At 47.8% G+C, this 25867-nt stretch overlaps 1 protein-coding gene across 1 annotated transcript in view; it reads left to right on the plus strand.

Moving 5' to 3' along the window:
• LOC147703391 (uncharacterized) overlaps positions 1–25867 on the plus strand; it is a 9287842-nt gene that overhangs the window by 8818132 nt on the left and 443843 nt on the right. The window contains exon 40 of the mRNA XM_086931832.1: positions 5649–5890. Coding sequence (XP_086787958.1) covers positions 5649–5890 — 242 coding nt within the window. The remainder of the gene's footprint in view (positions 1–5648; positions 5891–25867) is intronic.

Raw genomic sequence — 25867 nt, forward strand, 5'->3', positions numbered from 1 at the left:
CGCGTTACCTCACCCACAGGAAGCGGGTGCATAGGTGTGAAGATGTGTCGGGTTTCGCCGTTGAAGTCTATGGAGCCTATGAAGAAAGATGCTGCAGGTGACCAGGAGGAAGATGTCCGGGTGGATCCAAGGGTGGATCGAGGATGAAGAGGACCTGAAAGCAGAGGGGACAGAGTCTAGGTCACTAGCCAGTGACCGGGTGGAACCAGGGAAAGAACCAGACGTCGTCGAGGAGCAGTGAGGTGCTGGGGTGAAACATGTTGTTGCAGCTAAGTGGACAAGGAGGCATCGAGGACAACTAGGTGCTGGAGAGGAGCTGTCCAACGAAGGATCTCGCAGATGGAGGGGTCGGCTTCAAGATCAGAGCCAACAAGCCTAAGCAAAGGCAGCCCACGCAGGATACACAAGGAGCTTCTGGTGGAGACCAGGAGGGTCTGAGGTACTTCACCTTTTCAGGTAAGCAAGTGCCAGTCTGGAGCAACCAGACCAGCGGTGGAGTTTCACAAAGGATTGTCGCCAGGGGCTACTAGACAATGGACCAACAACCGGACAACGCGTCAAGCAGAACACAGGCAGAAGGGCCCCATGCAGATCTCGTGGAGTGTGGAGGGCTGGTCTTCGGTGCAGGTGAAGCTAGGTGTCGGGGTGTCTCAGTCCCCAGGGCACATCTTCGAGGAGGCCTCAGGAGCTGCGCTGTTAGCAAGTTGTCGACTTTTCAGGTTACCTGCTTCCACAGGTCCCGACGCCTTCCATGGGGCTCAGCTGTGCTAGAGTCATGCAGTGGGGTCAGAGGGATCCGGGAGTCAAGGTCTTGTCAGGCTCTGTGCTCGTGTTCCGGCGTGAACTGGGACAAAGCAAGCCGTCGAGTCACTGGATGGTGCCTGGTTTCCCATGGGTGGTCACTCCTTGGCCACAAGGGAGATTCTTCAGTCTTCAGCTTGGATGAATGTCGAAGGGTCCAGAGTTTTGTCTTCAGTCGATTCCAGGATTAATCTAATTTCTCCTGGGTCAGCTCCTACCTTTATACAACTAAAGGGGGCTGGTTTGCTCACTAGGTCCCTCCTATGGGTGGGACCAGGAAGGGGGGTGGTTACACCCCCTTTCCTTTGTCCAGTTTCATGCCAGAGCTGGGGCTGGAGTGACCCAGTAACCGGTTTGACCTGGGGTATGCATGAAGCACCTAGTGTGCCTCAGGCAGTGTCTCAATCTATACAGCCCTCCCTGTCCCAATACACATCCTCCTGTCTGGGGTGGTGCTCGCACCTCCCCAAGCAGGAAACCTATAGTCCAAACCTCCATGACTGGAAGGACTCCCAGCAGCAGGAGGTCAGACTTGTGTCTATCGAAGCAGCATCCATTTTGTGATGCTGGGGCTCTGGTTAACTTTAACAGGGATAGTCAGAACTAACATGTCTTCTCCCTCTAGAAGGGTGGAATGCTAACCCAGTCGCCAGAATTGGCGAGGGGGTAGTATTCCAAAGTGCATGACACCTTACACGACATGTTTTGATAAAGCTAAACCAAAGTTAGCATTAACCGCAAGGATTATAATGCACTTAAGAGTTTATGGTATGGCAATATCATAGAACAGCTATAAGGACTTGGTTCCGAAAGCTGCAGTCAGGCTCAGCTCATGCTAGAGCACCATCTCACACATAACCAATCACTCTGCCTTCAGGATTGTTAAGGCCTGCCATAGGAGTGACTTGTAGGTTACCACGTGTCTATATGTAAGTAGGTATAGGAATACTACACCTAAGCAAGGGGTGGTTACACGACCTTGCCCCAGCTGAGTGATCAGCCACTTGTGTCTGTTTGAGTGGCCAGCCAGGGGTGGCATAATACACACTGCAGCCCCTGGTAGGCCTTGGTTACACCTCTGCCCTGAGTACCTATGGTACACTTCTACAGGGGCTGACAAGGTGAACCAATTTCCGATTTGGTACGTACCTACAGTACATGGAGTCCATTTTACAGAGAGAGCAGATAGCCAGGGGTCTTGAATAGCAGGATCCCAGGCGAATTAAGTCGAAAACTAGCTAAACACTAGGCAAAAAGTTGGGGGCAACCATAGTCAGGTATCCACCTTCCTATACCTGCCAGACAACTACCCCCTGGTTCTCGACTTCCGACGTGGGACAGCTAGTGACCAACTCCTGGTCTTCCGCAGCATTACCTGGTCCTCACAGCTGCAGGCACAAGGTCACCGTCAACTGTCCCGCATTTTCTTTCATCAGTGGTCATTGGTCTTTTGTGCCTCCTGGCCACTCCCAAATGGCATAGACTCTGTCCCCTCTGCTTGCAGGTACTCACCTTCAAGAATCCATCCTTGGATTCCACCAGACTCTCTAACCTTCTTCACCAGTGGCATCTTCAAAGACGTTTTCCATTGTGGTCTACCACGGTTTCCGACGTCATTTCGCATCTATGCACCCTGCTTCCCTGGTGTAGGTATCCTGAATCCTGGGGTATTCACGAGGGGTGGGGGGGTTCAGGGTGGGGGGTGACTCCCCCACTTTCCATCTTCCACAGGGTTTCTTCAGTGTACTCCAGGAAAGGTCCTTCTTCTTGAAAACTGGAACCGCAACTTCCCCATTGACATACATTGAGTACGCATTGGGTACTTACCTTGAGTGGTTCCTTGTGTTCCCAGCTCTTCTTAGTCTTCTGATCCAAGTCCCGACTTCGGTCACAGTTTGCATTCCACTTCTTTAGTATATGGTTTGGTCTCACTCTGGAGACCACAATGTATTTATGCTACTTACCTGTTCTACATTTGAAATATTGTGTGTATTGTGTTGATATCCCTGGGTAGGAGACATACCAATGTGTTGGTGTGCTGTATAAAAACGATATCTATTTTTATAACTGCACTGTGTGGTTCTTTTTCAATTAACTTACACTATATGATTAATTCTGGTAAAATACGTGCTTAACACTCCTTCTGGACTAAGCCTGAAGGTTGCTCTCCACAGCTACCACTTAGAGAGCCTTTTATGGTTGGCATTGACCACTAAAATCACCATAGAGGTTGTCTGTATTTGAGCTTACATCCAGTCTCAAGATCAAGGCTCCCTTTTTAATTTGTCCATTTGGGTTCTGCTACATGAAATGTTTTCAAAATAAATTCCTCACATACAAATCTATGGTGGAGGTTATCACTTCAGCATGAAGAATTAGTAATGAAGGTACGTATATTGAATTCGTAATGCAATAACTTTAGTTAGCAAGGTAAAGGAAATTCAAACACTTTGCACTGCTCTTCCTCATATTTTTCTGGCTCATCTGACAAAGTGGCCTACGTAGTCAAACTTTCTCTTTTTGCAGTGGTGTTTGAAATTATTGACTACATGTTTCCTCTCTGTGAGAGAAGCGTTTAAGCAAATTGGAAGTAGAAAGGACTTGAGTATTTATATTGTTTATTCAAAAGATATAGATTAAATGATGATGTGCCCCCTGAATATCGAAGACAGAATATCATGGTATAGAAATATCAAGGACAAACTATTGAAACTGAAATATCAAAAGGTAAGTAAGAATTGATGTCCTATGCCTAGCTTTACATACATGTACCTTGATGATATACAGCTCTTTAATATTTGTAGATGTTAGAAATAATGAATCTGCACTTCCTCCGTATGCACTTACCTTTTGATATTTTGGCCTTCGATATTTTCTCCACATTTTTTTATATGATGATATTTCTTTGATCGAAATTTGGTAGTGCAATCAGATTGGACAGTCAGCATCTTTGCTGAATTATCTAATGCGAAGGAGAGTCAGACTATGACAAACTAACAGTCCTCAAACAGATCATGCTGTTTGGCTTTGCTTTGAATTCCTGAAAAAATAGCCATCTGGTGGAATAGCAGAGCTTACTCTACAGATGAAGGGTTGTCGCTTTGTCCGCCTTGTGATTCATCCCCTATCTTGGATGTGGAGGTACAGGGTTTATGGTGCACACCTTCCCAAAGCACGTTTTGGATGAGCTGTTCTCCAGCACTTCATGATTCGATGGGTTGCTCTTCTGCACTTTTCTTCAGACTATTCTCATTTAAGGTGAAGCCTGAGAATTCTTTGAGGGGAGGAGTCTGCCTCAACAGTAATTCATTAAACAAATTAGTAAAGAATCTTGTGGTTTTAATAACTTTTGGTAACCTTTTATCTGATATATAGTCAGGCATATTGCTCATTGAACTTTCTCCTCTCCTCTCTGATGTACTTGGGCGCATGTGCAGCCCTGGCGGTTCTGATATGTCACTTCAGACAATTACATGGATTAAAATGCTCTGCTGCCACCTGACATGCGTTTTGCAAACCTAGATGACTATTATGCATATTTCTATATTTTTGATCACTAAGAGCATCAATCTAGGATTTTGCATTTCTTAAATGGCGAAAATTAAGGAATCGCTATTTAGGAAATGCAAAATGCTATGCATCAAGAAATCCTAAAAGTTTTTAGGATTTCTTAATTTTCGGAAATTGCGATTCCTTAATTGCGAAGTGCAATTAAGGAATGGCATTACATTGATTCCTATGGGCCTAGAGGCCCATAGGAATCAATGTAGTCAATTGGAAGGCAGTAGCAAATTGCGAGTGGCACCTAGAAAATTTCATGGGTGCAGGGGACCCCCCCCTGCACCCCTGAAATGCAATTGAAAGTGCATGTTTCACACACACATGTCCTAAGGACATGTGTGTCTGTAACTGGACAGTTTAAAAAATGCATTTTCAAGCATTTTTAAACAATTTCGCAAATTACCACGAGGTTGAACCTCGTGGTAATTTGCACTTCCAATTTGAATAATCGCAATTTTTTTTTTAATGATGCATTGCTTTTAAGGAATTGCAAATTTGCAATTCCTTAAAAGCAATCGCATTTTTGGAATTCGGTAAAAATACCGAATTACTCAAAAATGCTTGATGCATCCCAAACACATATTTAGGAAGTGCAAACGGCCGAATTTACCGATTCGCACCGTTTGCACTTCCTAAATAGGTTGATGCATGTGCCCAATGAGTTTCCAGTAGAAAATAAAAACAAATCAAAGGTAAGTAATTTGTTAATTCATTCCAATAGTATTGCAGTAGGTGCAAGTAGAGAATGTCCAAGTCTTCAGTGTTTTTGCCAAAGAAAGCACAGACCATGACAAATTTACTTTTTCTGATAAATTGCTCCTGAGTCTTGGGGGGGGGGGGGGGGGGGGGGGGGAGGAGCAGAAGTCTCGTTTAAAAGGTTTTGCGTTTTAGTCATTGGGCTATCCAAGGCAAACAAAGTTGTTCTCCTGTGTGTTTCAAACCCCAGAAATAAGGTGTTTTTCGTAGAGGTAAATTGGTTGTCATCCATGAAGAGTGTCAAAGATAATTTAAGATTTCTTGAAGAATATTGGTTCCTTTAAGGGGCGCTGATGGAGAGTTTCAAGAATGAAAGCGGGTGGTGTTCAAAAGGTAATATTCTTCCTCACTTTAAGTCTTTCTGATGTCAAACCCCGGAGTGCGGGACTTCATATAGGAAGTTTGCAAAGGAGTAGTAGCATTCAAAAGCGACATTCCTTAGTACTTTCTGTAACTATTAAATCAGCATCCTAGTGCAGAACAAAAACTAACTATGTTTTTGTTGTATATTGTTCTTTTTCCTTTTAAAGTGATGAGGATGTATCGAGAGTACATTGATGAGGAGCAACACAGAGTTATGAGCACAGCATACCCTTCTCAGTCCCTGTTTGCCAGGCTATGGGTGCACATTCGGATATGGGTGGAAGACATCCCTGAGAAGATTGTGAAATTACATAGTACAACAGTGGACCCTGGAAGCATCCTGTGTACCGCCATCCAATACATCAGTTCTATCACCATTATGATCTCATTTTGGAGTATAACATATATGGTATGAAGACATTATTGCTTAGTGATGCTTAACAATAAAAATAATGCAGAACTAATCATCTTTGAATGCCCATGCAAAGTACATATGCAGTTAAGAATTCTCTCCATCACACACTCTAATGGACTGACTACTTTTGAGACACTAATGTGGTGAAGGAAAACTACTACCACACAGACAATTGAGGGGCCACCTCAATTACAGATTCCAACCATTGCTGGTTTGCTTTTTCCCCTACGTGGCTTTTTCTGACACATCAGTTTCACCAGACTGTGGTGGCATAGTCAAATTATTTCCACATCAGGTGGCAACTCAACACGTACCCTCACAGTGGGGATGCATTTCTAGTACCTACATTATATGTGCCTCTGATGTCTGCTGGGAGTTTTAAAGGTTACAGTTTTGCATATAGGTGTCATCTCATTCAAAGTATTTTTGATCCTCATTTAGTTCACTAGTGTTTTCTCAGTGTTTTCCAAAACTTTTTACATCAGTGATTATCAGTGTTTTTTCAGCTGCCTAACTCCCAAAATAGACAAACACTGTGTTTTTGTAGGTTTTTCACAGTGATGGATATAAAGCACATATTTATTTTAAAGGAGAAGCAATGCAGGATATGTAGTGCCTTTCCATTGAGATAGTAACCAGTGGAATTATGTAAGACTATCTTAGGTGTAAAAAATCTGTGTATTGCACTCTCACTCACACTCATATCTCATTACCCTCTCTCACATCTTATTACCTATCACACTCAGTGTCAGGACTCGATCTGGTTTAAAGGATTGCCAATGGATTAAAAAAGTAAGAGTGCTTTATTCAAATGTTTTATTAAACAAATTCATGGGCATAGTCGGGAGGGGGGTCATTCATCTACTCCCTGCTGTATATTATGTCATTGTAGTGGTGACCAACCTAACATCAACATAGTACCTTGTGAAACCTTTACAACTTTGAATTAAACTAGATTAATGTGAAGCCATGCGTCTGAAAGTTGCCCCATATTTACAAAACGTTCACGATACAGGATGCAGCAAATAACTTAGTGCACTGTGTTGTGTGAACGGGGGAGAGCAGAAATGTGCCACATTTACTAAGATATGGTGCACATCTGCTCTCTTATGGTGCTGATGCATGTGTCGTAGCATACCTCCAATTTAGGCCATGACGCAAAGATGCCTGCATTAATGTGTAAACCTTACTGCACAAAAAATATTCATAGATGCGTATTTATCTTGCATGTGTGCTAAGAACCCTAGAAACCCATATAGGATGGAAGTGAGAGGCACTGTTGTCCTCTGGGGCACCTCCTATCTCATCAGTCTCTCTCAAATGCTTAGGTTTTTAAATTCTACCTCTTTCCCCTCTCTCTTACTTCAGAGAGCCCCCCCCTCCCAGGTTCAATTCTCTCACATACCCTCTTCAATCTTTATTAAAAACCTCTTACTATCCTGCTTCATCTTTTCGAGACATGTAGCCGCAGATTCCTTATCTTAGAATTATTCCCAGGAGTCAAACTGGATCTGAAGATTTTTTTCCTGTTGTCTGTGCTTGAAGTGGCGTATGCGGTGCCTATATAGGTGCCATCCCTGCGTGTTGATGTCAGTTCTTTACTTTCTGTCCCAATCAGGGCAGATCCGGAGAGGGCTACTGTAGGAGGGTGGCTCAGTATATAGTGACTACCTATGGTGAGGCACTGTGTACTATGTCCAGGCAAACCTTAGTGATAGTGTTTAGGTCCCTGATAACCAAAGCTCTCACAGAGTAGCCGGGGGGACAGCTAAGGAATACAGAAGAGGATTTAAAGCAGACTTTGTATTTTATAACACACACTAGACACTAACTTTGTATATCTCCTATCTGGAGATTTCAAATACACACATGTCATACTGCAGAAATAAGTAAGTAGCATATGAAAATACTTGGGCCCCTATCGGGGGCCGAACCATATTCTAAAATAGTAGAAGGTGAAATGGTTACCAAAAAAGGACTAATTCCCAAGGATGGAGGACCCCCAGGGGAAGCATAGAACCACCCAAGGTGAGTAGCCAGGGACCCCAAGGTGCCTGAATGCAAAGTGGTTACACCAGGTCAGACATCCGTAAGATAGCACAGGGTAAGTATTGGTTGGATTTTAATGCTTCTAAGACCCTTCCCAAAGGACCCAAAAGAAACCACTTAGATCAAAAAAGGTTGGAGAGTCACCCCACCTGTGGATACACAGGAAACACAGATACTTACATCACGGAGCCAAGGTGCATAGGAGTAAAATGGCATTGGAGCCTCTTTTTGACACCAATGGAGGATCAGTGGCGATAGAGTCTTGTGGACCTGGCCGGTGGGTCGAGGATGTGGAATCCAGATGAGATGCACCTGAAAGCAGAGGGGACAAAATCCAAACCACCAAGCACATGCGCAGAATACCAGCCCTTGTCTGAGGTTTTTGCTGTAGCACAATGAGGTGGAAGCAGCAGCTGTGGAGTCCAGAAGACAAAGCAATGGTACAGGAGCTGTCATCAAGCTCTCCAATGCCGGTTGACGAGTGCAGGAAGGCCAGTGGCTGGCAAGACCACAGACACGTCTTGTCAAATGCAAACAACTGTTTGCCGAAGAATGCAGTGTTCAGTCCAGCAAGGTCTGTGGGACTAACCCAGCAAGGGTAAGTCAGAGCCTGCCCTCAGGACACAGGAGAGCCATCAGGAATTGATAGAGCCCCCTTGAGTACCCTTTGGCAGTAGGCACAGGGAGTCACAGGGAAGCCTCAGCAGCATCCAGGAGATGAAGGCCCAAGATGCAGAGGATGAAGGCAGGACATTGTTCTTGGAGCTGTGCAATGCTGGAGGCTGGGTCTTATTGGAGCTTGAAGATCTTCTGTGAAGGGAGCCAAAAAGTTTTGGCAACGGCAAACAAACACAGTGCACAGGGAGGCAGTTCACTTTGGCTGGATAGAGACTACAGTACCACAAGTTGTAGGGAAGACTGGTAAGGCCTTTGGAGGACCAACAAACCACCACCTGTGTTGCAGAGTCAGGCAATGCCCTTGGGACAGCAGGATAAGCAAACTTGTCGTCGACTTGGCGGTGCCCCAAGGCAAGTGACTCCTTAACTCCAAGGGAGATTCCATCTTGCTTGGATGCAGGCAGGGTCCTTAGTGACTTGGAGGATGCACAGCCACATAGTTGCAGAACTTCAAGAAGCACAGGGATGTAGCTGCAGCATGAATCTTGCCATTGGGAGCAGTCTTGTCTTTAGTCCTGGCTCGAAGAAAAAGCAGAGTTTCAGTGTCCACCAGAGGAAGAGTCTTTAAACAGTCTTCAGATGAAAGGCAGATGGATCTTGTTGGTGTCTGGAAGAATCTGAGGATCCTCCCTCAGGGGTGCCATGAAGTAACCTTAAAAAGGGTAAGGGCATCGTCTGCGGGGACCCATCTGGGAGCTGAAGTTGATCTTAGTCTCCCTGTTCTCATCTAACTTTGTGAGAAGAAATTGGATGAAAAACTGTATGACCAATTGATCATGGAATCTTTTGATGCTTTTATGGATTCTATATAATTAAACCTTTGAATTTCTGTATCCCCGTATTCTGCTGGAGAGTTTTGTAATCATTTTATATATATTAAAAAGCGTTGTTGTTGTTGTTGTATAGCGAATGTTGATTTATTAGTATGTAAGAGTCTGTATGGGTATGTGTCTGGTTCATGTTGATTGAGAGGTCATGTGTGCGTGACGTAGGAGTCGCTTGGAATTTTGATATTTATCTCGTCATGTTTTCTACCATTTTGATAAAACAAAATAAATAAATGTGACTTTTCAGCATATTATGTTGTCTTATACTATAGTTTGGAAGGCCAGGATATTTGGACTGTCTTTATTTATCAGTGACTCTGTAGCACCATACATATCAGCATACATGTGGAGGGATTTCCTTTGTGATTATTTTGGACATCTATCGGGGGGTAAGTGACACTACTCAGCTGGCCTAGGCAGTCTGATGCTCCTAGGAACCAAGATTGAACATGGCAGAATCAAATGACCACCTGGAGGTGCTCTGGGCACCTCCCTAGGGAGGAGGTGGGCAGGGGGTGGACATGCCGCTCTCCTTTGCGTGCATTTGGTGAGAGTGGGAGCCAAAGGATCCTTAACTGGGCCAAACATGTTTATGCAAGGAGGGCACAAAATGTGCCCTTCAATGCAGCCTGGTGGTGCTCAGAGGTCCCCACTCTACCAAATACTAAATTAGAGCTGGTCACACCTCTCCTTCACAGGAAATATTTTGTTTAGCTTCCCCTGCCCAAGGTAAGCTCATCAGCAGGGGGGCAGAAGACTGCCTAGGGTCAGCAGCCGATTGGGCTGGTAGGCCGATCATGTGAGGCTATACAGGTAGGTATTTGGGGGTCCCCTAACGAAGCCCCAGTACATGGTATCATCCAACTACAACTGGAATTTGGTTAGCTGCATGATTCCAACATGTTTTATACCAGACATGACCAGGTTTGGGGCAGCCATTATATAGTTGGACATCTCAACTTGCCAGTATCCACTACATACCTTGAAATTGCTGTCCCCACTTACAAAGCTCACAGAATGAAGACTGGGGTTTACAATGGTACCTCTGCTTGTGCATGCCATACACCCTGCCCTTGGACTGAAGGGCCTTCCTTAGGGGTGGCTTATAGGTTAAAAGTGCAATGACTAAGTGTAAGAAAGTTGGATCTTATTTCATGGTTCCCCCACTTTTTGCTGGTGGTTTTGTGTTTCTGACTAGTCTGACTCGGATCCTGATAACCAGGACCCCAGTCGCTGTGCTTTATTCCTAAATTTGACTACGAGAGTACTTTGATACCTTTCCAATTGGCTACTGCTCCATAACCGCCGGTATCTGGGCAGAACGCAACACCGGAGGTGATTGACATCTTCCTCATGGCCATGAGGTCGCTCACTCCTCCGTCAGGTTCTGCGGTGCCTTCGGGCCCAGCGGCCCGACTGGGAGCCCCAGCGCCGTCAGGTGCTTCTGCTCTGCCGGATCCGGGCCCGGATCTGGGTTGTCGCCGGTCGACCTTACGACCTCGCCGGCGCCGGCTCCTAGGGTGTCGCCCCCTGCACCGACCATGGCCAACGCCATCCCCAGTCCCCCCCTCTGTCCGGCGCCGACGCCGATGGGAGATTTTTTCTTCTATGATCTGACCCCATCATTTGACCCTGAGTATTAGGAGATGGGTGGCGAGGCGGATTAGGAGGGAACTGAGGACCCTCTGGCACGTGAGTGCCAGCCTTATCAGGACTGGGCAGGTAAGCTACGGGATGCCAGTGGTCTGGACACTTTGCCAGACACTGGTTTTGTCTCCCCTCCTACCAAGGCTACGGAGGAGGGGGCAGCCTATAGTGTGGTGTTGACGAGGGCGGCCAAGGTCTTATCCCTAGAATTCCCCGTCGCGACCGTGAGGACTAATCTCCTCACTGAGGTCCTTAAACTGCAAGCAAGCTCTTCGGAGCCTCTGTTGCCATTTAATGAGGCCTTGTTCTTCTGGGCACCTGGTCCAGGCCCGCTACAGGTCCCCCTGTAGATAGGAAGGTGGCCAGACGACACCGCCCGGCTCCAGGCGACCCTTGCTTCCTGTCCACCCACCCCACTCCAGAGAGCCTGGTCATACAGGCCTCTAACTCCCAGACCGCATTCCCGACGGGTCCCCCGATTGGGAATCCAAGAGGTACGAACAGTATGGCAAAAAGATGTTCTCCTCGCTGAGTTTGGGGTTGCGGTCAGTTAACACTGCGTGCCTCTTGGGCTGTTATACTCACTCTCTGTGGGACACGGTCGCGGACTTGCTGTCACAATGGCGATTCGTCGCCACGCCTGGCTGAGATCCGCCAACTTTTCGGCTGATGTCCAAAACACCCTTATGGACATGCCGTTTGATGGCCGTCGCCTCTTTGGCGACAAGGCAGACAGGGCGCTTGAGCGCTTTAAGGACTCCAGGGCTACGGCCAAGTCCTTGGGCCTGTCGGCCCCGTGCCAGCAATCTGATGCCTTTTGCCCCTTTCGTGGCCAAGGAAGGGACACCCCCACATGTCCTGCCAGCCACGGGCCACAGACTAACATCCATCCAGCACGGTGGCGGACGTGGTAACTGCTGTGGCGGTGCCCGGGGACAACGGCGCCCCAAACCACATCCACCCCCGCAGCATCTGCCTCATAGCCTTCCTAGTCCGAGCTTTAAGGCCCACGAGACACCAGTGGGGGGCAGGTTCACCATCACCTCCTCCACAAATCGTCCGAAGGGGCTAGTCCCTCCTCTTCGAGGCGACCCTTATAGCCATGCCACTGCAGTCCCACCGCGTGTCGGGGATGACATGAATTTTCTGCGAGAGGAAGTTACGGCCCTCTTGGCCAAGGGAGCCATCGAGCGCATTCCTGGGCCAGAAGTAGGGTGTGGTTATTACTCCCACTACTTTCTGTTTCCCAAGAAGGGCAAAGGGGGCCTACACCCTTATCTTGATGCTGACACTGGCTCAGGTCTTAGCTGCCCTGGACCCAGGAGACTGGATGGTAGTGTTGGACTTTCAGGACGCTTATTTCCACATCCCCGTCCTGCCGGCCCACCGGCGCTACCTGCGGTTTTCAGTAGGCCATGAGCACTTTCAGTTTACCGTGCTCCCCTTCGTCCTTACCAGCGCCCCACGGGTGTTCACGAAATTGATGGTGGTGGTCGCAGCCCATCTGCACAGGTTAGGGGTTTCAGTCTTCCCCTACCTTGACAACTGGGTGTTAAAGGCGGGCTCGCCCCAGACAATTGTCAGCCACCTCCAGACTACGGCCGACCTCCTGCACCTGCTGGGGTTCTCCATCAATGTGCCGAAGTCACACCTGTGTCCCTCTCAAAAGCTCCTCTTCATCGGAGCGGTTCTAGACTCGGTGCAGTTTCGGGTTTATCCTCCCGAACAGCGGGTTCGGGATATTCAGGCTCTGATTCCGATCTTTCAGCCTTTATCCCGAGTCTCGGTCAGGTTGACGCTGTGGCTTCTGGGGCTAATGGACTCCTGCATCCTTCTGGTGCATCACGCCAGGTGGCGGATGCGGGCACTGCAGTGGGACCTGAAGTTTCAGTGGGCCCAGCATCAGGGCAACTTGTCTGACCATGTCTTGATCTCGGAGGGCACTGCAAGACAGTTGCAGAGGTGGCTCACGGACCGCGATTGGGTCAGCGGCTGATCCCTCTCCCTACCCCAACCGGAGCACGTAGTTGTGACGGACGTGTCCCTCCCGGGCTGGGGAGGCCACATGGGAGAGGCGGAGATCAGAGGCCTCTGGTCTCTGGCGGAGTCCTAGCTCCATATCAACAATCTGGAGCTGCGGGCGATCCGACTTGCACTGAAGGCATTCCTCTCCTCTGTCTGGGGGAGTGTAGTGCAGGTGGTCATGGACAACACCACCGCCATGTGGTACTGCAACAAACAGGGCGGTGTGGGGTCGTGGACCCTATACCAGGAGGCTCTGCGGCTGCGCCTCTGGCAGTGGCTGGAACATCAGGGCGTGACCCTGGTGGTTCAACACCTGGCAGGTTTCCTGAACGCCAGGGCGGACAAACTCAGCCGTCAGTGCATGATGGATCACAAATGGCGTCTGAACTTGGACGTGGCGCAAGGCCTCTTTCAGCAGTGGGGAGAGCCTTGGTTAGATCTATTCGCCACAGAAGAGAACGCGCAATGTCATCAGTTCTGCGCGTTGGAATTTCCAAGGCGGCACTCGCTCGGAGACGCTTTTCGTCGCGAGTGGAGTTGCAGTCTGTTGTACGCCTTTCCGCCTATACCACTTCTGCCCAGAGTGCTGAAGAAGATCAGGTGCGACCGGGCCCAAGTCATCCTTGTGGCTCTGGACTGGGCACGAAGGTTCTGGTATCCCGAGCTACTCAGCATGTCTGTCGATCCCCCGATTCGTCTGCCCCTTCAGGAGGACCTTCTGTCACAGCAGCAGGGGACGGTCCTCTACCCAAACCTGTCCAGTCTCCACTTACATGCGTAGAGATTGAGCAGCGGCAGTTGAGGCCATTTGACTTGCCTCCTGATGTCTGTAATGTCATTCTGGTAGCCAGGCGTCCCTCCACAAAATCGGTATACGCCTGCATGGTGGAACACATTTGTGGCATGGCGCACAACAAAGGCTGTGGATCCCCTTTCTGCCCCTCTTTCTGAGGTTATCCTCTTTCTTCTTTCTCTTGCCCAGCAGGGCTCTGCTCTGGGCATTCTGAAGGTCTACCTCTTGGCCATTTCCGCCTTCTTTTTTTTTTTTTTGTTTCTTTTTTTTTAATTGAGCAATATCAGTAGAAATCAAGACTGTCAATTCATTACAAAAAAGTGAAAACATGAGATAACAATAATGCATCAAATAATTCAGTACAGAAAATACAAAGAAGCAGGAGAAAAAGCATTGTTAACCAATACAAATACAAAAAATAAAAATAAAAATTACAAAAGAGAAACAACATAAAAAAAAACTACATGAATAAAGTCAAATCAATTCAGATCAGATCAAGAGGGACATCTTACATTAGAATACCAATCCGAAATTGGGGCCCAGATCTGGGCACCGAGAGCTCTGGATTTTCTTCCTCTCGTACTATATATAGCTAACTCCTGCTTGTATGTGGCAAGGAATCGGCTAAGCCACATCTGAAAGGTGGGTGCATCAGGATCCTTCCAGCGGGCGGCAAGTATAATACGAAGGACCGCGGTGCCTAAAAAGACAATCCTGCGTTCCTCCGCATTATAACCTAGAGATTCATCCTGACCCAAAAGATATAAAGTAGCTGAGGTTCTAAGACTCCGACCAAAAACTTTAGCCCAAAATCCCCCAATCATAGTTTGTAAGATATCAAGTTTGGGGCAGTCAGCAAACATGTGAATTAGATTTGCTTGACCCTGTCCACATCTTTTACAGCTATCATCTGTCCGCAAACCCCAAGTGAAAAGCTTGAACGGGGTATAATAAAGGTTATAGACAGTTTTGTAATATTGAGCTTTAAGATTGGAGGCTAAAAATAGTGTTGCTGAGAGTGCCAGGGAAGAATCGATGTCCACATCTGGATTTCCAAGTTTTACTGCCCAAGCTCGCTCGACACGATCTAGGTCATCAGCAGAATATTCAGAAAGTGTGTCATATAGAGTTCCTATCCTGGTGGAACGTTTCCCAATAATAGAAAAAAAGTGAAAACTATCTAGATTGATGTTGAGTGTAGAGTTACGAATACTAGTGAACACTTGAATGTATTTTAGATAATCTGTAGATGGAATAGCGAATCTCCGCTGGAGCCCTTCAAAGGATGGAGACATATCTTGTCCAAAAAAATCACCTAGTGTGTAAATGCCAAGATTCTCCCATTTCCGGGAGATGTTATCCTTTAGACAAGCCGGTAGGATCGCGCTATGCCATAGGGGAGTGTATTTAGTGAATTTAGGAATACCTAGATGTTTAGAGGCAAGTTTCCATATTTTCCATGAATCTCTAATCACCTTGAATTTAATCTTTTAGTAGTATGACGCCTCAACTTGTCTCAAGAATAACCCTTGGCATTTATCGCCTAATCCAAGTTCGAAAATGGAAGGGATATGTGAATCTATAATGGTCGGAATGATAGGTTTAATATTAAAAAGCGGGCCCATTGGGGGGAGGAGCCTAGCCAGCAGCCGAGATGGCCGCCTAGCTCTTCGGCTCCGCCGACCCTTGTGCCTTTCGTCAACATCCTGCTGCAAATCCTGCACCTCCGTGCGCCACGCTTACCTAGGAGACGCTCCTACTCACACTGCTGCAAATCCTGGTGAAAACGGAGCGATCCCGGTGGTGAGGAGCCTCTGTTTCCATCCCGGCCTCTCGAGTGGCCGCAGCCGGGTCATTGCGTTACGGAGACGGCCTGGGGCGACAACAACAGCAGCGGCCGCTGCGGAGGGGGAGGAGCCGGTTGACTAGATCTGCAGAGTGGCGCTGGGCTTTTCGCCGTAGCTTTCCCTCTGCTCGGCAGCCCAGCGCGCCTTGCCTGCAACACTGTATCGGCTCCCACACATTGTATCCTGGCCTCGCTGGGAGAGGGCCGGGATTGTTTCTTTGTTGCACTCCCCCGTGGCGGACGCCATTTTCCGCGACTGAAACCCTGTGCCTGCCAGAGGGGTTCCCTGCTCCGCCGGCTTCCTCTTAATAGAAGCTTCCCTACGACCGGCTGCCTTCATATCACTGTACCAGCTGTGCCCTGTAGACATTACACGGATTTCTCGAGTGCGGCTGGCTGACGAGAGAGACTTGCTTTTCGTGGCGCTTTACAGCTGTGCGCCCAAGATGGTGGCCAATGATGCATCCTCCATGCCGGATCCACCGCTGGGGCTTCGGGATATCCTGGATGCACTTGAAGACCTGCGGATGGCCTTTCACGACTCTGCTAATGGTTTGGGGGCCCGGCTCACTGAGGTCCTTCCAGCTGGCTATGATGGCCCCACAGCGCTGCACACTACGCCACATCCTCCATTGATCAACGGTGGATCACCCGCTCTGGAGCGTACGGAGGCGACGGATGGGCGCGCCTCAGTGTCCGCTGCAGTACTCTTCGGCCTTGACTCGGGGGAGTTCGGCGACACTGCTCCTTCGCGATGGCCGGTGCTTAAGTCTCGGACGCCATGTTGCCCTTCTCCTTTGTTCTCTGGTGACATGCTTCTTTGCGTCCTTCTGGACTTGCTGTTTGTGCATCGTCCGGCCGCTACGCTGGAACTCTCGCCTCGTCCTGCTCCCTGTTGTGCTGTTTTCGGACTGGCAGTGGTGATTTCTTGTGCCTCCTGCTATCGATCTCCAAGCCAGTTTGACTCGTCGCAAGCGCCTCGACTTCTGCACTGGATTCCACGGTGGCCCTTCCCGTCCATGTTGGCTGTTCTGGAACTGGACTCTGTTGTCATGCTGGTTCGGAGGGGACAGGGCTGATGATGCTTTTTCTTATGCTGCAACTTACTATGTGCATGGCCGGGACTGTAAATGACAATTGTTGGAGGTACAGGTTGGATAGGTGCTAGGTCGGGGCCTGGGGTTGGGCGGCCGTGGGTAACGGTATTGTTTGCTTTGGTAATATCCTGGGCCCTCCTCCGATCAAACGTGACTTTTCTCTTTCTTTTTCTTCTTCTTCTTCTTCCTCCTGCATTTCGGGTACTCCTTTGGGGCGACAGACACACTGCTAGGGGGGGGTAGGCCGTAGCCTCTGCATGCGTGTAGGGTGGGGGGTTATTTCTTCGATCGTTTCAGTTTCTATGGGCCTCTTTTTCTTCCTTTTTCTCTTCGCATCATTTTTATCTTTTATTCTTTTCCTTTCTTATTTTCTTGGGTCAGAGGGTGGATTGGGAACTGGCGGGTAGCGATTGGAGGTCACTATGTGGCGGATTTATTTTCTATCCTGACTTACTTGCTTACAGTCGATTGTTTTGCGGATAATGCTTGCTGATTACTATGATGTTCGTTGCCCACTTCTGTCCTCATCGTATTGTTCTGCCTCGGATCCTTCTTGACCTTATTGCTATGGACTCATTTAAAAACTTTAAAATTAAACCTCATTATCCTGCCTCTCGGTGGCGCAATTATGTATAGTGTAACTTGGATTACTCGTGCCTGCTCTGATATGCTGCTGAGTCGCCTAATTACATGCTGATGTGCCTTTTATTGTCGAGGCCGGCCTGTGGGTTGTAGGCCCGTATCTGTTTGCACATACTGTCCAATAAAGGTTTTCAAAAAAAAAAAAAAAAAAAGCGGGCCCATTTGCTGAAGCAGTGTTGACCAAAGATATAGTATCAAATTTGGAATAGCAAGGCCTCCTCTATGTTGAGGAAGAGTCAGTAGTGGTAAAGCTCTCCTTATTTCCCCAAAATTCCATAAGAACTTGGATATAGTGGAGTCTAGGATTTTAATAGTGCCACCATCAACCATCAGGGGAATGGCCCGAAACAGATAAAGTATTCTCGGGAATATATTCATTTTAATATAGTTCGCCCTCCCTATTATAGAGAGGTGTAAGTTGTCTACCCTCCTGAGGTCGGTTTTTACTTTTTTGATCAAAGGATCAAAGTTAAGCCGATTGATTTCCTTCACCTCAGGAGATATACTTACACCAAGATAGGTTGCATATTTAAATTTATAAGGGCTATCAAATGAGGTATTGTTTTTGCAGAGAACCATGGTTTTATCCCAAGTAGGATCCAAACATCTGGGTAATTTGTTCTATTTCAGAAACTGCGTCGGTCGGATTGGTTGTAAGCACGGCGACATCGTCGGCATATGCCAGGATTTTAGTTGAATAGGGGCCCACCTTTCCTGGCTGGATTACAGGGGAGGTGAGTAGCTTTAAAATTAATGGATTAATAACCAAAGCAAATAATATCGGAGCGCATGGGCACCCCTGCCTCGTGCCTCTTTGTATCTCTATAAACTCCGACTCAAAGCCGCCGATGGAAAGTTTGGCCCTTGGATCAATGTACAAGGCTTTTATGGCTTTAATAAAGCTGATCCCAAAGTTGTTAAATTCCATGATGTCCCATAAGAACTGCCAAGATACACGATCAAAACGCCTTCTCGGCATCGAGTAGGATCATCGACATCTCTCCCCCCGTGGCACCCATGATGTCAAATAGGGAAATGGCTCTCCGGGTATGGTCAGTCATGCCCCTCCTGGATATAAAGCCATGCTGCCACGGGGATACAAGATGTTCCACGACCCCGCTCAGCCGATTTGCAAGAATCTTGGCATATAGCTTTGAGTCGGAGTTTTGAGAGAGATAGGCCTATATGAAGATGGAAGCTGATGGGGCTTCCCCTTTTTAGAGAATATTGCTATGTTGGTATTTTTCCAAGAATCTGGTGATGTTGAGAGGTACTGTACCCTCAGAAACAGATCTAATAGGTAGGGTAATATCCGCTTGCCTAGTGCCTTATATAGGTCCAATGGAATTTTGTCGGGCCAGCGGCCTTACAATTAGCGAGGTCCGAAAGTGCCAACTCAAGCTCCGTGATTGAAATTTCCCTTTCAAGGTCTTCCTTCACTGATTGATCGATTTTCCTAATTAACTCTGGGTCATGCAGCCAGTCATTAAGGAAGGTTTTCGTATCTCTGGTAGGCTGATGATCGTCTTCTCTTTGATAAAGCTTTTGATAGTATTTTTGAAACACACCTACGATGTCCTGGGTGGAAGAATATTGTCGGCCCTCATATTCAATGCACTTTATTTTATTATATGATTGCTTCTGTCGAGTTCTAAGGGCTAACTGTCTCCCTACATTTTCTCATGGTTCATAGATATTGTTTTTATTAGCTTGATATGTTTCAGCGGCTTTTTGAATTAACGAGCTATTAATTTCTGTTTTTAAAGTTAATAACTTTTGTAGTGTGTCAGAAGTTGAAATTCCTTGCTGAATCTGATTAGCATGCTGTGTTTCAAGATTAGACAGTTCCAAATCGAGCTGAGTAATGATACTATCCTGAGCCTTTTTGCGTTTGGCTACAAACAAAATAGTCTCCCCCCTCATCGCTGCCTTAAAACAATCCCAGACAATGAACCTAGGTGCACTAAATTGATTACAATCGAAAAAGGCTTGGGCCCACGATGTTATGAGATTTATATATTCTGGGTTAGCAAGAAGCTTGCGATCAAATGACCATTGGATATTGGGTCTTTTAAAACTATCGATATCAAAGACAAGAGTGAGCGCATTGTGGTCAGAAATAGTTTTGGGGGATTTAAATATATCTAATAGGGCCGGATTCTGCAAAGATATCATTATATAATCTATTCGGACGTACTTGTTGTGGGGATAGTAAAAATAGGTAGAGCCATTATCGCTCTTCCTCAACATATCCCAGACGTCGAGTAGATCATGACTGTCCATCAGGTGACGTACTGCTCTATAGACCTTGGGTTTGCGGCCGTTATAATTCTGGGGCAGTAGGTTATTTACTGAATCCCCTAGATCCACATTAAAATCCCCACAAAGGATAAGGGGGCCAGACCAGGAGGCCAATTCTATCTCAAGGTCGCCAAACATTTGAGGATCGTCCAAATTAGAGCCATAGAGTGAACAGATGGTAATGCCTATCTCCAGTTGGACTACAGCCCATCTGCCGTGTTTGTCAACCAGTCAGCGTCTGGGGTCCCCCAAGCCAGGTTTTACCAAAATAGCAACCCCCCGTGTTTTAGATGTTTGAGATGTTGATGCAATCACTTTATACCCCGGAATCTTTAACAAATCTTTATCACTCTCAGCTATATGAGTCTCCTGGAGACATAGGATGTCAACAGGGTCCTGACGTAGTGACTGAAAAAGTTGGGCCCTCTTTTTTCCTGTCATTAAGGCCTGCAACATTCCAGCAACGCAATTTCAACCTCCCCATTTAAGGTTATCCCCAAACAACCCAGCGCCTTCTAGGCAGTAAAACATACAGCAGCATATATCTGCCTCAAGGTTGATATTCCAATCAAAATTCCAATTGGTCAACATAAGTAACAAGTAGTTCCTAATAGATAATGAGATTTGCAGATTTCGAAGATTTCTTGTACAACTGATCAAGCTCATTTTTGAAGTTGTCCCCCCCTCGCCCTCCCCCTCCCCCTCCCTCCACCCCCCTACTGCTACTACCAACCCCCCACCCCCCACAACCCACACAGTGAGGCAATTAGACTCTATAAGAGTCTTTAGTGATGGGGAGGCGCTCCCAGGCCAGTGACCCCCAACGACAGAAACAGAAGACAAAGAAAAGGAGAGAAAAAAAAGGGAAAAGAAAATGGTCAACTATGGTATTGTACTCATGAAGTGTGAAAAAGTGCAGCTAATACAAAAACATTCTTTTCCAAGAAATGTAGGAGAAAAGTATTAGAAGCATAAAGAATGGAAGGGGACAGGAGAGCGAGAGATAGAGAGAAGATAGAGAAGAAAAATGGGGAAAAGCCGGAAAATCCTGAGAGAGAGTATATATCATATAATGCAATTCATGACTAGGTGTAGGGTGATGGCTAAATATAAGGGCCACAGGTCCTATAGGGGTATAATAATTAAATGCCTAGCCAAGTATCTTAATATATATCTACCATATATAGAAATGCTCTCTCTACTCTCTACTCTCCACTCTCTACTCTCTCGCCCCCTTCATCTATTACTCCAATCCCTTCAGCCCATCCTCGGCTTCCTGACCAGAGGATCATTTGTGTACTAGGCTTGCCTACATTAAGTCAGACTATCTAAAATTTCCTTGGCCTTTATCTCAGAGGTAAAAAATTTAGTCTGTCCATTGTACAGTACTTTCAATTTAGCTGGGTTATTAAGATACACTTGTGCTTTCTTCTCCATGAAGGGTTTAATAAGTTGTCGTAGGCGCCACCTCCTTTCCACAGTAGTGTGGCAAAAATCTGGTCTAACAAAATAGGAGATGGAGTCTCTGGTACGTCGAGCTTCAGGCCTAACTTTGTCTGAAATAGCTTGTCGGAGAAGAAAGTTCCCGAAAAATACCAGGACTGCGCGTGGATAGCCTCCCTGTTTCGGGGTGGATTTCAAGGTAAATGGTGTTCTATGAGCGCGCTGCACTTTTAGCTCCCAATTCCAGGAAGAAAGCTCAGGGAGTGTGTCTTTAAAGAGCTGAATGATGAACGCTCGCATGTCAGCACCTTCGATGTTTTCAGGTATTCCGAGGACACGCAGGTTATTGCGGCGAAGATGGTTTTCCATGTCCTCAAGCTTCCACCTGACGTCACTTAATTCCGCTTCATGTGATTCAACCTGCTCCTGAGTGGCTGCAGCCTCAGCCTCATTGATGACTATGCGATCTTCCATCTCTGTCATTCGAGTATTAAAGGTACAAACAGATTTTGACAGTTTACGAACTACGCCCTGTACCTTGGGAAGAGCTAATTGCGCCTTACGTCCATCCCTTGATGTTTCCTCACGATGGGAGGCAATAGCCTGGAGGACTGTATCCATTACAGTGGAGAGTGTGGCATCTTGCTGATATGCAGAGCCCCGTGTAGAGCGTAAGCTTGAAGCATGTTCTTGAGGGCCGAGCACCGCAGAGGGAGAGTAGTCCCATGCTAACCCTAGGGCACCCCGATGGCCCCTTTTCTTCCTTAGGGCAGTTCTCTTATTTTCCCTGGATTCGACAGGTCTCGCCTCATGATCGCTTTCCGTTCCAGACTCAGTATTACTTTCAATGTCTAGCTCAGAGCCATCTGACAATCTTGCAACTTCCGCCCCTTCGGAAATTGAGTAGAAGTCAGAGGAGTCCCTATCGGTGTCAGTCGGGTCGAGAGCTACCTCATCTCTGCCAGCTTTCTCGTTGCCACCTGGGGGCTCCAACAAATTCTCCAAATTCTTTGAAGTGTTTATAGCCTCTAACACCACCGTGCAGACCCTGATGCAGAGGTCTAGCCCGGGACCATATTTCAATTCCCCGCCTCGGTGGGTCTTGGGCTCAAAATTCCACGGACCTGATGATTCTCGCCTCGGTGCCTATTCCAATCATGGAGTCCCACTCTGCAACTCTGGGCAATAGCTTGCTTAATCTCCACAACGGCCCCCACAACGCTAAGGATGCCTGGCCTCCACCTTGGGGGTGCCCAGGAGTGGACGCCTCACAGGGAAAGCCAGGATGGGTTCCACAGCGGTATTCGTACAAGCGCCTTGAGACCCTTGCGGGTGAGTAGTGCGCTATACAAGTATCAATTTACAATTTACATTTAGGTGCAGCCTGAGTCTGCCCAGCCTGCGGTACCTGTCCGTCCTGCACACCCAAAGTCTCAGAGATATTAAGGACTAGCTAGGTGGGATCAGGTAGAGTTAATGGTAGAACTGTCGGGGCAGCCAAAACGATAGAAGGGACAGAGTACTGCAAGAGGGGTGACCTTCCATACCTTGCACTCCAGCGTTAGAGTCCGCTATTCCCGCTGTAGATTCCTGATGCGTCACAAGAGTAGCCTCTGCCGCCGCCGGGGTGATCATGAATATGTCAGCATTTCCCTCTTTTCCAGCCTTTCCATCCCTAGGTTGCCCACTTGGTGTCACTGTTGAGCCAGGGAGGGCATTCGGTGCTGCTGGCTGCTTCGGAGTAATTGCCGGTACCTGAACTGAAAGAGCCGGGGCAGGAGTTTTCCGGAGCAGCTCGATAACAGAGGGACCAGAAACGGGTGTTGTAGGCAGCTGCTTTGATCCTTTTGCAGGTTTCATAAGAGTTAGAGTAATATCAGAGTCAGTGAGATCGCCAAACCCCTCAAGTCCCAAAGCGCCTCCTCGCTTTGTCATTAGCTCTTTATCACGGAGAGCTTGCTTCGCCGCTCTGGTCTTCGAGACGGCGGCGGCTACCATCGCAGAGTTCTTCGGGGCCATTCCGTCGGAGTTGCTTTGAGGAGGCGGAATCGCACAAAGACGGAGAGTAGCTTGGACTGAGCCAGGGAAGCTACTTTGCTTTTTGTAAATGGGTGCTTTGCTGGATTGTATGCGAGCGATCAACCTCAACACAGCGATTCCAATCAGCGAAGTGCAAAACGAAAAGCGTAACTGCAGAGCAGCCGGGTCCAGTGTGTCCTTTGTGGGCCAGTTTTCCACATGATTCCCAGTCATATCCACGGTACCATCGAAATAAACAGCCAAAAGAAAGATAGGTGAGTCTTTTCAGCTTTTGCTGCCATTAATCACTCATAAGAGTACAAACACCTTCACATTTCGTTACGGACCAGGTACTGGCCAGGGAGGCGCCTCACAGCGGTCTAGCACACCGCCGCCATCTTGCCCTCCATTTGAGTCATTTCCGCCTTCTTAAGGCTACCTGATCAGCCCTCTTTGTTCAAGTCCCCGGTTCTAAATAGGTTTTTGAAGGGCATCACTCATATGTTTCCACCAGTTCCTTTTGTGATGCCTCAGTGGGACTTGAATCTTGTTCTAACTTTTCTGATGTGCGCTCCCTTTGAGCCCCTTCATAACTGTCCTCTTCGTCTCCTTACTCTGAAGACCGTTTTCCTGGTTGCCATCACCTCTGCCAGGAGGATGAGTGAGCCCCAGACCCTTTCTTCTAAGCCTCCTTTCCTTTCAGTCAATCTGGACAAAGTTGTGTTGCAGACGCGACCCTCTTTACTGCCCAAGGTAGTCACAGCCTTCCACAACGGGCAGTCCATCACCTTGCCCACCTTCTTTCTGCCTCCGCATCCCTTGAAAGAGGAAGAGAGGCTCCACCATCTGGACCCAAAACGTGCGCTCTCTTTCTACTTGGATCGCACACTCCAGTTCCGGGTGGATGACCAACTCTTTGTTGGTTACGTGGGCGCTAAGAAGGGACGGGCAGTGCACAAATGAACCATTTCTCGATGGGTCGTCTTGTGCATCAAGGCTTGTTGCTCTTTGGCTCGAAAGGAGCTTCCTGTGGGAGTTTGTGCCCATTCTACACTGGCCACAGTGGCTACTACTGCCCTGGGCCGGGGAGTCTCCTTGCAGGAAATCTGTCAGGCAGCTACGTGGGCCTGGCTGCACACGTTCACAAGACACTACTGCCTGGACAGCCAAGTCTGGAGAGATGGCTTTTTCGGCCGTTCAGTTCTCCAGGACTTTCTGGTGTGATCATTGGTTCGCAGGCCCACCACCGGGGTTGGTATTGCTGGGGTTTCTATTCCAAGGTAAGGAATCTAATACTAACCTGTTTCTTTCAGATGCACAAGTTACTTACCTTCGGTAACGATATATCTGTAAGAAACAGTAGTTTGTATTAGATTCCTTACTGCCCCACCCATCATCCCCGTTCTGCGAACCGATATCTAGGGTTAAGGTCATCCCTTTCTGGGCCCTAGTTTTTTGGCAACAGTGTTGGTTTTTATCATGGCTCTGCGTTTTCTGGCGCAGAAAAGCTGTGTATAAGAACTGACGTCAGCGCGCGAGGGCGGCGTCTAAGTACTCCGGTGATGTCATCCCGGCGTCAATGACGTCGACGACGGATGCGGAGCCGCAGACAACACCTACCGATGCGCAAGGGTACTGCTACGCAAACGTTTCCGGATCCAGTCTGAAGCCTGGGGATATTCTAAGGTAAGGAATCTAACACTAACTACTGTTTCTTACAGATATATCGTTACCGAAGGTAAGTAACTTGTGCGTTTGTTAGCAAACTTCTCAGCACATTAAACCCACACAGATGGCAGTGTGGGATTTAATGTAAAAAGAACTCATAGGGCCTCTTAGAGATGACTCCTGAAAATCAACCAGCCCTGGTGTGGTTCCTGAATGGGTGCCTGCCATTTGACACCACCAGACAGGTTTCTGTACCCCTGGTTAGAGAGCCTCCTCTCTCTGGGTCCAGAAACAAAGCCCATCCTGGGTAGAGGTATCATCCCTCCTTCCCCAGGAAGGGCTTGGTCCACAAAAGGTGAAGCTTCAAAGGTCTTTCACCTTTGGACGCTGCCCCTGCTTTTTGCTGCCCCCAGCAACTGGCTCCTGCCAGTTCGACCGCCATCCTTGGGTGGGAGAATTGACAAGAAATCCAAGCTAGGCAGAGAGGTGTGCCCACCTATGCCAACCCCACCCCTCAGGTGGGGGAGGCAAGGTGAAGAACACATCTCAGTCCACTCCATCTTGAAGATGAGGGGACTCAGCCAATTAGGAAGAGGTTCATGCCCCTCCGACTGGACGGTGGCATGATAGGGGATGTACCCACCCCAAGAAGAGACCTATCGGTCCCAATCTGCACACCCCTTTACAGCACCTAAATCTAGTATTTAGGGGCAACCCTGAACCTTGCCTTCTCAGATTTGCGGAAGAAAGATAAGGACTGAAAAGCCATGCTGATCCAGGAGGAAGAAGAGGACACCAACTGCCTTGGCCCCAGCCCTACCGGCCTGTTGTGTCTGCAGCCTGACTACAGGAAGAACCCCAGCGAGTCCAGCAGCCAGCAACCCCCAGAGCCCAGAGGACCTGCCTTTCAACTTTCCCACAGACTCTGTCTCCTGT

This window comes from Lissotriton vulgaris, chromosome 7 (assembly GCF_964263255.1).
Source record: "Lissotriton vulgaris chromosome 7, aLisVul1.2, whole genome shotgun sequence".
Classification (NCBI taxonomy): domain Eukaryota; kingdom Metazoa; phylum Chordata; class Amphibia; order Caudata; family Salamandridae; genus Lissotriton; species Lissotriton vulgaris.